Raw genomic sequence first — 10,171 nt, forward strand, 5'->3', positions numbered from 1 at the left:
GTCAAACTTTTCTCTCATTGTGATAACCGAGGGTATGTATCATCATGTTTGTGTATGAAAATGGATAAGGAATTAAGGATAATTATATCGTAACTAATCTTTACAATGGCAGGTTGGTCATATTTTTAAAATTCTGGTTGAGCTCCATCACTGCCGGTGGCGGAACCAGGGGGCCAGCAGGGCCCGTGCCCACACCCCCCCTCCCCCCAAGAACAGTAGATTTTGTTTAATACCTATATACATATTTGAATTTATATCACAAAAAATATCAATTTTCACCCATTTTTATTTAAATATTATGATTTTGGTTATAAATAGTGTAAACATATTTAAAAAGTTGTTAAACATATAATTATGTATATTTTATCAAACTAAAAATACAATTTGCCTGGTCCCTTAATCAAAATCGTTGGTTCAGCCACTGGTCACTGCCGCCAGGAGGCTGTTGCCGCTGGCCGGACGCACACAGGTATTATGAGAGATACTATGAGAGAGAGGCCAGGAAACCGACCGGGAGCAAAATATGCATTAATAAATTAAATAATTACAATGGACTTATATTTTCATGCTGGGGCTCTTGCGTTTGTACCCTTTTTTGTATCGAAATTGTGATTTTGCCCCTATTTTTTTGACTTTGTGAATTTACCCCAACTGTGCCGTTCACGAAGCACCAGTTTGCCCCTGCTCCGTCATCTACCCCTAACGGTGTTAAACTTTGTACAAAAGGACATGAATGCCCATACGATTTTGCCCCTATTTGTTATGCCTAATTGTGATTTTACCCTGATTTGGAATTAGACTTTTTTATTGTATGTTGACAATTGATTAAATTTGGTCAAACATATTTGGCACAAATTGTAATTATTTGAACTCAGATTTAATATTGATAAATATTCAAAATTTTGGGACCAAAAGGTTCATGATCCTGGGATGGGAGATTACATAAGATGCTACAGAGATCGATTCATATGTAGACAGTGGACTGGACTCTGCCGTGTTTCAGTGTGTTCTGGTCTCAGATTAGTTCCTGTATAGCAGAAACCAGATGTAAATGATCACGCTGCACACATACACCTCTCCATGTACAAGCTAAGGCTAGGATCGTCAGCGACTCTAGCCCTGGACGCTGCCGCCTTCTCCCGATGAAACCTCCCGAAGTCGGCGCCGAGGCCGACGTCCCCGTCCTGCTTCATCTTCTCCGCCAGCCTCGACAGAAACATATTTAGAATTAGTTGGTAGAGATAATTGAAGGCTAACCATAGTTTCAAAACCAAAGCTTGCAGCATCTGACTTTTGTAAGCATACAAAGCAACATGTAAACTGAAATAGCAGTGTCTGATAATATCCTTACTTGTCTTTGAAATAAGCAACTGCTTTCTCTGCACACATCTCAAGGCTCTCTCCATTTGGGGGAGGAATATCATAACTGTGACGCCATTCATGAACTTGTTCTTTACCAAATCGATCAGCGGTTTCTTGCTTGTTAAGGCCTTGAAGCTCACCATACCTTAGATGGCAAGGTAAAATTACATGTCAGGTTCAACAAGAAATAATACAATGCACCAGATAATCATTCTAGACTGCAGGAAACTCTTACATTCGTTCATTCAACTGCCAAGCTGTTATGACACGAATGGACTGCTTCTTTGTCTCTTCACTGTATATCTGACTCCACTTGTGAGCTTGTTCACTCTCATTGTGCACAATGATTGGAACCTAAAATGGTCAGTGGCAGATGCCATAACCTCTTTAGTTTATCAATTGCAAACATGAACACACTCGATATGAATACTGGAAATATAAAAGGAAAAGATTTTAAAACCTTCTTACGACGATGCTGCATCATGGCAAGCATAGCGGTCATCTGAATGAGTGCGCTTTCACCTACAAGCACGTGAACAACAATCTTATAATATATTTAGAACATCAAGCGGCGATGGACCTGGACGGTGTGGGACTGGATGCTGAGCACGCGGCCGGTGTCGGACGGCAGCGCGACGGACAGGATCGGCGGCCGCGCCATCTTGGGGTACACCGCCGCCGCCCTCCTCGTCCTCGTCCTCCGGCCCCTCCGCGTCAGCAGCTGCAGCGACCACCACGGCCCAAACGCGTCACTGCAGGCACAGCGCAGCAGACACGCTTTAAGCGAGAACCAATGCACTCCCGGTCAAAACTCCGGTGGCAGCTCGGCGCGGGGACGTCGGATCCGGTGGCGGCACGGGAAGCCCCCTATCTCCTCCCTCCAGCGACGGCGCGGCACGGGGACCGAGGAGCTCCTCTGTCTCCTTCTCTGGCGGCATGGATCTGGGCGAGGAGGTCCTCCCTCTCCCTCAAGCCCGCCGGCCATGCTCGCACAGGCACAGCGCCTGGAGGAAGTTCGTGCCCGCACCTAGAGCCGTGGCCCCGCGCCCACAACCAGGAGGCAGCCCCTTCCCGCGCCCGTGCTCTGGAGCCACGACCTCCCCTTCTGTGCTTCTGCAGCCGCCGCCGCCGGGAACCCGCGCTCACGAACAGCCCGAGCCCGATGCAGACAGACGACGCCCGTGCTTCAGTCTAGGATGGATGAGGAGATAAGGATAAGGGGCATTATGGTCATTTAGCCCTTGCTTTTCAGATTTGGAATTTTTTTAATTCGTTTAATCCATGTTAATTTGATGGACGTGAGAAATAGGGGCAAACGGACCATTTAGTTTAAAATAACAAGGGTAAAAACACAAAGTTAAAAAAGTAGGGGCAAAATCACAATTGGCTTATTGGATAAGGTAAGAACACCATTATCCCTTTCATGTTTGAGGCTAAAAAAAAGAAAGTCTAGAAGTGAAATAGTCTGTCTATTTGCTTCAGCTTAACCTTTTGAATTGAACTAAAATTAATGCATGCAACCCGATAATAATGATGCGTGCTAGCCCGGATGGCACGAATTTCACCAGCCAAATAAAACCATGTAATTCCGAGCTCTCGTGTGGCCTTTTTGTCGCTCTACTAGGAATTGCACAGCTAAACACGACTTGGACGGAGGTAGATCGGACCCGGTCCTTAGTTGGAACAATTCCGTTTCGGACGTGTCCCGTCCTCTGGCCCCGTTCACAAAACCTCTCTCTAGCTTCATCCCGCTGCCGATACGACACCAACTTCCGTTTCTCCGGCCCTTTCTATACGTCGCCCAAATTCTTGGCCCTCGTACCGATATGATTGCGCGCGCGTACATCGTCCTGATATCCTCCGCCGCTCTGATGGGGTTCCTTGCGTAAACGGCAAATTAGACGCGACCATGGCAGCAGCATCCCAACAATGGTCACATCAGACGTGGACGTCGTCGACGTGCACTCCAGAGACGGCGCGGGGCACGCAAGTGCTCCGGATCGTCGGCTACAGCCTGCACAGGGGCCTCGGCGTGGACCGCTCCATCCGCTCCACCACCTTCGCCGTCGACGGCTACCAGTACCACTGGAGCATCCACTACTATCCCGACGGCATCAGCTCGTCGCTCGCGCCTCCCGGCCGCCTCGTGCTCTTCCTGAAGCTGGTGAGCAAGAAAGCCGAGGTGAGAGCGCGCTTCACGTTCCGGCTGGTCGACCAGGCCACAGGGAAGTCCACGCTTTTCCACAGGCCATGGGCAACGCCGACTGCGTCGTTCAGCACCATGACCATGATGCGCGCTAGCACTAGTAGTAGCCGTGAAAGATCAGACGACGCCTGGGGCGCCTTCTGCGTGAAGAAGAAGAGCGAGCTCGAGGCGTACCTGCGAGACGACTGCCTGGTAATCGAGTGCGATGTGACTGTGATCAAAGAGCCACAGGTGAACATGATGGTGCGCGTGCCGCCCTCGGACCTCTCGGGCAGCCTCGCGAAACTGCTCCAGGGGAAGAAGGGAGCGGACGTGACGTTCAGGGTTGGAGACGAGCTCTTCCCGGCGCACAAGATCGTGCTCGCGATGAGGTCGCCAGTGTTCGACGCGCAGTTCTACGGGCCAATGCGGGAGGAGGACGACGACGACGCAGCAAGCCAGTGCAGCATAGCTATCGAGGACATGCAGCCTGCTGTTTTCAGGGCGCTGCTTCACTTCATATACACGGACTCGATGCCGTCCATGGAAGGGTTCGACGCTGTCGACCGCAAGGAGATGGTTAAACACCTACTTGTGGCTGCGGATAGGTACGCCGTGGAACGGTTGAAGCTGATGTGCGAAGGCATTCTGTGCAAGAGCCTTGACGCTAAGGATGCCGAGACCACGCTGGCTCTACTACATAAACGTTTTGTAGGGAGAGCTCAAGATCATTTGTAGGACCGGGTTTTGTAGGGAGAGCTCAAGATCATTTGTAGGGCCGGTTTGGTCAGCCGTCTCTACCAAACCGTCTCTACAAATCATATATTTGTAGGGGTGGTTCCCAGACCGTTCCTATAAATATATTTGTAGGGACGGTTGTAGTACTCGCCGCCCCTATAATACCTGTTTATAGGGGTGGTTCAGTCTAGAACTGTCTCTACAGTACGTTTTTCTAAAAAAAAATTCAAATTTACAATTCAAATTCGACCATAACACTGTTTGTTTTCGCGTATTCCATCCAGCGTTCGCGTTGCCGAACGTTTCCGTGTATTCCATCAAGCGTTCGCGTTGCCGAACGCCCCGCGACCGACGTGAGCGAGGAAAGCGAGATAATCCCGCCGAACACCCCGCGACCAACGTTCTGAACCGTGTTCGCTCAAGAGTATTATATAAACTACAAGCATAAGAGTATTATATAAACTACAATTACAAGTCCAATTCACAAGAATATGTACAATCCATCATTAAATAGACATAATTCACAAGGTAAAACCAATGTCAAATTCCATACACATTGTTATCAACGTCCTAGAGCTAGCCTTTCAGTCTTATGAAGGTGTTGGTACTGAGGATTTCTACCTAAGTCAGACTCTCGGTCATGGTAGGTGCCTTTAACGTGTACAATCTGATCCAGTATGAAGTTGCAAAGGTCGCCGACGAGCTCTAAGAGTTGGTCATCCTTGTACGGGTCTCTTTTTATTTTTTTTCTCTTCTTTTCACTACAAGAAAATAAGTTTCGGTTTAGTATTTTATACCATGTATGAAGTTTTTATACTACGGGTGAAGAGGTTCAAACTTACCCTTAAGGGGTGTCTCCTGTAGGAATCGGTGTTACTCATCTAGAACATATATAGTATCCACAATGTACACTCCCAGGCTTCTGTTTGGGGCATTGTGTGTTTTGCATATGAAAATGTTAAGTAATGCTTTTGACAGCCATGTAATGGATTACTGAAGAAGTAAGTTACACTTACTGCACATAGTGTTTTTATAGCCAGCTTTTACTTCCTTGCTGGATCACGCCTTCCGTGATGTTTAGTGACATAGAACCTAAATACCATGTTCAAATTATTTTAGCAAATATAACTTGTTAGTATCCAAAAGTGAACATTATAAGTATGTGTACAAACATATAAGTTAATGAGGATTGTCGATATATATATGCCTTAAGAATCGATATGAAGTCTTTGTATGTCACCGGGTCCCTATCTATTGAATCAAAGACCCATGCCATGCTCCTTCCACATCGACAGCTATATAAATTCAGTGATTGCTGCATGGATTTAATCATAGAACTAGATAAGTTCTTTTGCATCGAATAAAATATATCGAACAAAGCTTTAAGTATAGAGTTGAACTTACTCGAAGTTGTATGGTAGCCATATAGTAGAGTGCTATTGGAGAATTTTGAAAGCCAGGTCAATGTATGTCGCAATCTTCAGGGACTCTTCCCTTAGTTTTGTCGTACGGATGTGCTCTTTCTCCCGAAGAGTCTTTCCAACAGCTAGCTCTTTGGCATCCAGTTTCCACTGTTTAGGGTAATTAAAATTTGTTTATGCTATAGCTTGATGGTCTATATACCTGGCTTTCACACTTGGTATTTGTTTGACAATGTACACTTGCATTCTACAAATCACGACGTGGGTTAGTTACAATAAAATTCAAAGATTACATTCATATCATATTGGGAGGACAAGGACTTACAGGCACCACGTGCAAATTAGATTCATCTCCATTGCTCCGAGGTGGAAGCATGTCCGCATGTCATTGAAGTCAAAGACAATTTTCCCCACTGGACTTCCAAATGTGCTGGTGGGGAAGCATGCTTGTATGAGGTCTATGCTCGTTGGGAGAACACGCAAGTACCAATCATGGAACCTTCTCATTCTAAGTGGTAAGCGCTGGATGTCCTGGTTTGGTAGGAAGGGCTTGCCTCTTTCATATATTTTCAGAAAATCCTTTGACCATTTGATGACATCAATATTTGGATACTGCTTTGCTATTTGGTGGAGTTTGCTAGTGACGGCCTCCTCAGAACCCCGTGATGTGACTTTTTTAACTTGGTTCTCAAGCTTGAACTGGTCATGGAAATACCACTTGGACACCGATGAGTCGTCTTTCATCAGAACATAAATTGGTCTTATGGTGATTGGATGCTTCTTTCGAAGTTCCCATTCAGGCACGTTCTCATCTTCTTGTGCATCACATTCTTCAGGAGGCACTCGTTGTTCATGTATCGGCTGTGCTTGTTGAGAAGACTATGGCATCTCATCATGCACTTGCTCGGTACGAGCTGTAGAAGGTTGTGTCTTATCAAGCACATGCTCGCTAGGAGGCAAGAAAGAATGTGGCATCTCAGGAATGTGGTGGTCACGAGACGATAAAAATATCTCCCCGACCTCAACAACTCGCTCCAAATTTAGGAGAGGGGCATGCGGCGAAGAAGCAGTCAATATAATGTTCCGTTTGTGCCAGAGGATGAACTGCCCCATAACGTCTCCTAGTAACACCAGCCCCTCGGGAGTTGCGTAGTCTATCCTCCCCTGCATGAACTCGGGCTTTACGGTATGCACCTAGACCCTAGTGTAGTCTAGTGGTATCTTATTATTATGGTGTAAGCCACCGGGAGAATGTGCCACACCCATTGCCACCTCCATCACAATGTTCTGTCGGCCGTTGAGAAACACCAAGGTGCAACTAGTTGGTTCCCATATGCGATCGACAGGGGTTGTGGCTGTAGTGGAACCTTGGCTGCTAGAAACTTTCTGAGGGCTGCCAGCTAATGCTAGTTCTCCCAGCGGCGTCACTAATATCCGTGGCTCCATAGACAGTCCTTGCTCCTCCAGCGCCTTCGCAACTAGAGCCTTCACTTGGAGCTCAAGATTAGTCACCCGGTCTCTGCTATGTTTCTTGTATATGTGCCTGTCCTCTTCGAATTCTTGCTTCCAGGTCATCCTTTTCCCTAGCCCCTGGTGCGGCCTGTGTGCTCCTTGTTTCCCAAGCCAAGGCTAAGCTCATCCCTCTCTCTGGAAGGATCGAATGAGCCATTCTCCTTGTCTTCAGCATATTTCAGTATCCTTCATACTGCCTCTTGGGTCTCTGGCTTATCAAACTTAAGATTACGATCGGATGATTCTGTACTCCTCGCATATATCCAATTCCTTGAGCGTACCTACAAATTCATCACATCAATATTCTCAGTAGCTGTGGCCTCTTCGTCCATCTTCCTAAACTGCTCTTCCTTGGCATAGTAGCCACCGGAGCCTAGATGATGGTGGTGTTTGTTCCTCTTCGCCAGCTCGGTGTTACGAGCACTGAGCTCCAATGCCTCCGGTGAAGTCTTCTGAGCCACGACCTCCTCCCATTGACTAGGAGTTATGTTGCTGAACTCGTTGAAGGGAGTTAACCCCTTTTGGATATACTTCTTGTTGAGCTCTGATCTCCAACATCAGAACGACTCTCCCATCATCCTGAAAGCATTTTTTTACCAGTTCGTGCTTACCCTCTAGAAATCTAAAATTGAGCTTCAGCTGTCTATCTCATAGTTCATCCTTTTTGTTCTATGGTACCTCTTTCTAGTTAGAGATTGCTAGGTTCAATTTATCTCTTATTAGGGCCCCGGTGGCATTACAAAATCGTCCTCTTATCACATAGCATGCCTTATTTGGATATTGATTTGCTTTTCTATCCCCTCATTTCCTCTTAGGCTTGGTAGTCGTGGTTGTGTCTTGAGGTTGTGAAGCAGAGGCATCGTGATCCGTCTCTGTGGCTGTTGCCTCTGCTCTCCTTTCCTCTACTCCGTCTTGTCCAGTGAGATGTTGCGGATGTCGACGTCGTCTTTTCTGAGTTTCAGGAGGGACCTGTATATACGATAGGTCAAAGTCTCGAGGAACACGTCTATATCAATGCCTGGTTGTTTAGGGCCAGAAATAAGAATAGTGATGAGAAGGTACTTTCTCTTTTGACACAACCACGTTAGGATGTTGTACATGGTCAAGATCACTGGCCAAGTGCTGTGGTCGCTCATCCTCTCATTGAAGGGATTCATTCCATCGGTGCTCAAGCCAAATCGTACATTCCTTAGGTCATCACTGAATTCTTTGTGCTTCTCATCGAACCTTTGCCACTGACTACAATCAGCCGGGTGTGCAATCTTATCATCATCCACCTTGCGCTCATCATCCCACCATGTTATGAGTACGACTTCTTTAGGGTTTAGGAAGATACGTCTCAAGCGGTCAGTCATTGGCAGGTACCACATTACCAAGACAAGAATTCTTCTCTGCTTTGCATCGTTGCCTAATGGAGTGTCCTCTGGGGGCTGAGATTCTTGTACCACCTTTTTTGTACCCTTCTTATTTCTTTTTTTTCCCCGTGGAGACTTTGTCCCCACCGTAAAGGTTATCGTTCTTGTACCGGCTGGCCCCACACATGGGACATTTATCCTGTGACTTGAACGTTTCGCCACAAAAAAGTATACAGTAGTTGGGGCATGCATGGATTTTTTCAACCCCCATTATCAATGGACTTATGACCTTCTTCACTTGGTATGTGTTGGCGGGAACTGAGTTTGGTTGTGGCAGCACCCATGACAGGAGATGCAATAGATCATTGAAACTACAGTTTGACCAGCCGTACTTAGCCTTCAAGATGAGTAGCTCAAGCACAAAACATAGCAATGTCCAATGTGTCGGACAACCCTTTTCAACACCATACACAGTCTCCTTCGATGCTTTTGTCACCCTTTCCAAATTTTCTAGACCTTTTGGGCTATTTAGTAAAATCTCTGGTCCAAGGGCTCGAATCATGTCCTCTAAATTATCTTCATCCTCGACACGTGCTCCACCATCATTATTGGCACCACCTTCATCGTTACCATCCCACCCACCAGCATCACCACCTTGTTTATTGTCAAACTCGGAATCCATTCGTGCATCAAGCTCTGTTGAATATTAGGACAGGGATTCTGTGGTTTCATCGTCGTAGTCCTCCTCATCCTTGTCCTTAACAATAACCGTTTCACCATGATGAATTCACACTGTGTAGTCCTCAATAAATCCTCGCATAATCAAATGAGATCTGATGCTAGTCACATATGTCAATGTCATACAGTTCTTGTAATCTTTACAGGGATAAATAATTGTATCATTATTCTCTGTCAATGTCGTTGCATGCTTCTTTGTGGCTTCAATAAATTTATCCACCTCTCCACGGAAACCTGCCTTGAACCTTAATGAACCATACATCCAAGAGTTCCTGTACTCCATCTTTTACAACAATAACAAAACAAACATTAAAGGGCTACTTATTCAGATATATATAAAAATGAATCAAATTAATAATTACTTAAGAATAATCGTATATACTTCAGATATATATGAATATAAATCAAATATAATTACACGAAGCATACAAACACACCATGGTATAGGAAAATTAATTAATGGCCCATTTATCCATAAATAATTAAAATACATATTTGTTGATTACAATAAACAATTTCAAAGACAACAATTAGCAATAATTATATTTTACCCAATATCTTTCATGCAAACCCTAGTCCAATTTCATCAACACAAATTTACAAAAACGAAATTAATAAAAAAATCAAACCCTAGATCTAGATCTACATGCACATGAAACATCCATAAAACTAATAATTGTTCACTAAAATCAAGAAACATAGACCAAATAAGGGTATGATCTTGTTCCCCTACCTAATTTACCCTAGTACATTCAAAACTTGGGTCTAATTTGCTTCATAAATAGCTCAAGCACCATAGAAGAGAGAGAAAAACAAAACTCTAATTACTCACTAACCAACCATTAAAACTAAAAAAAATA

The 10,171-nt window shown here is 45.2% G+C and overlaps 1 protein-coding gene and 1 long non-coding RNA gene across 2 annotated transcripts; one reads left to right on the plus strand and one right to left on the minus strand.

Moving 5' to 3' along the window:
* Positions 1–876: 876 nt before the first annotated feature.
* Positions 877–2,656, minus strand: LOC136519635 (uncharacterized). The gene is made up of 3 exons (XR_010774993.1): positions 1,823–2,656; positions 1,598–1,716; positions 877–1,507 (listed from the first exon to the last, which is right to left on the minus strand). It is a non-coding gene; the product is annotated as an uncharacterized lncRNA (long non-coding RNA).
* A 615-nt stretch (positions 2,657–3,271) lies between these two features.
* Positions 3,272–4,285, plus strand: LOC136523475 (BTB/POZ and MATH domain-containing protein 2-like). The gene is made up of 2 exons (XM_066517148.1): positions 3,272–3,630; positions 3,670–4,285. The coding sequence occupies exons 1-2, from the start codon at positions 3,272–3,274 to the stop codon at positions 4,283–4,285; spliced, it is 975 nt and encodes a 324-aa protein (XP_066373245.1).
* Positions 4,286–10,171: the final 5,886 nt, after the last annotated feature.

Source organism: Miscanthus floridulus, chromosome 18 (assembly GCF_019320115.1).
Source record: "Miscanthus floridulus cultivar M001 chromosome 18, ASM1932011v1, whole genome shotgun sequence".
Taxonomy (NCBI): Eukaryota; Viridiplantae; Streptophyta; class Magnoliopsida; order Poales; family Poaceae; genus Miscanthus; species Miscanthus floridulus.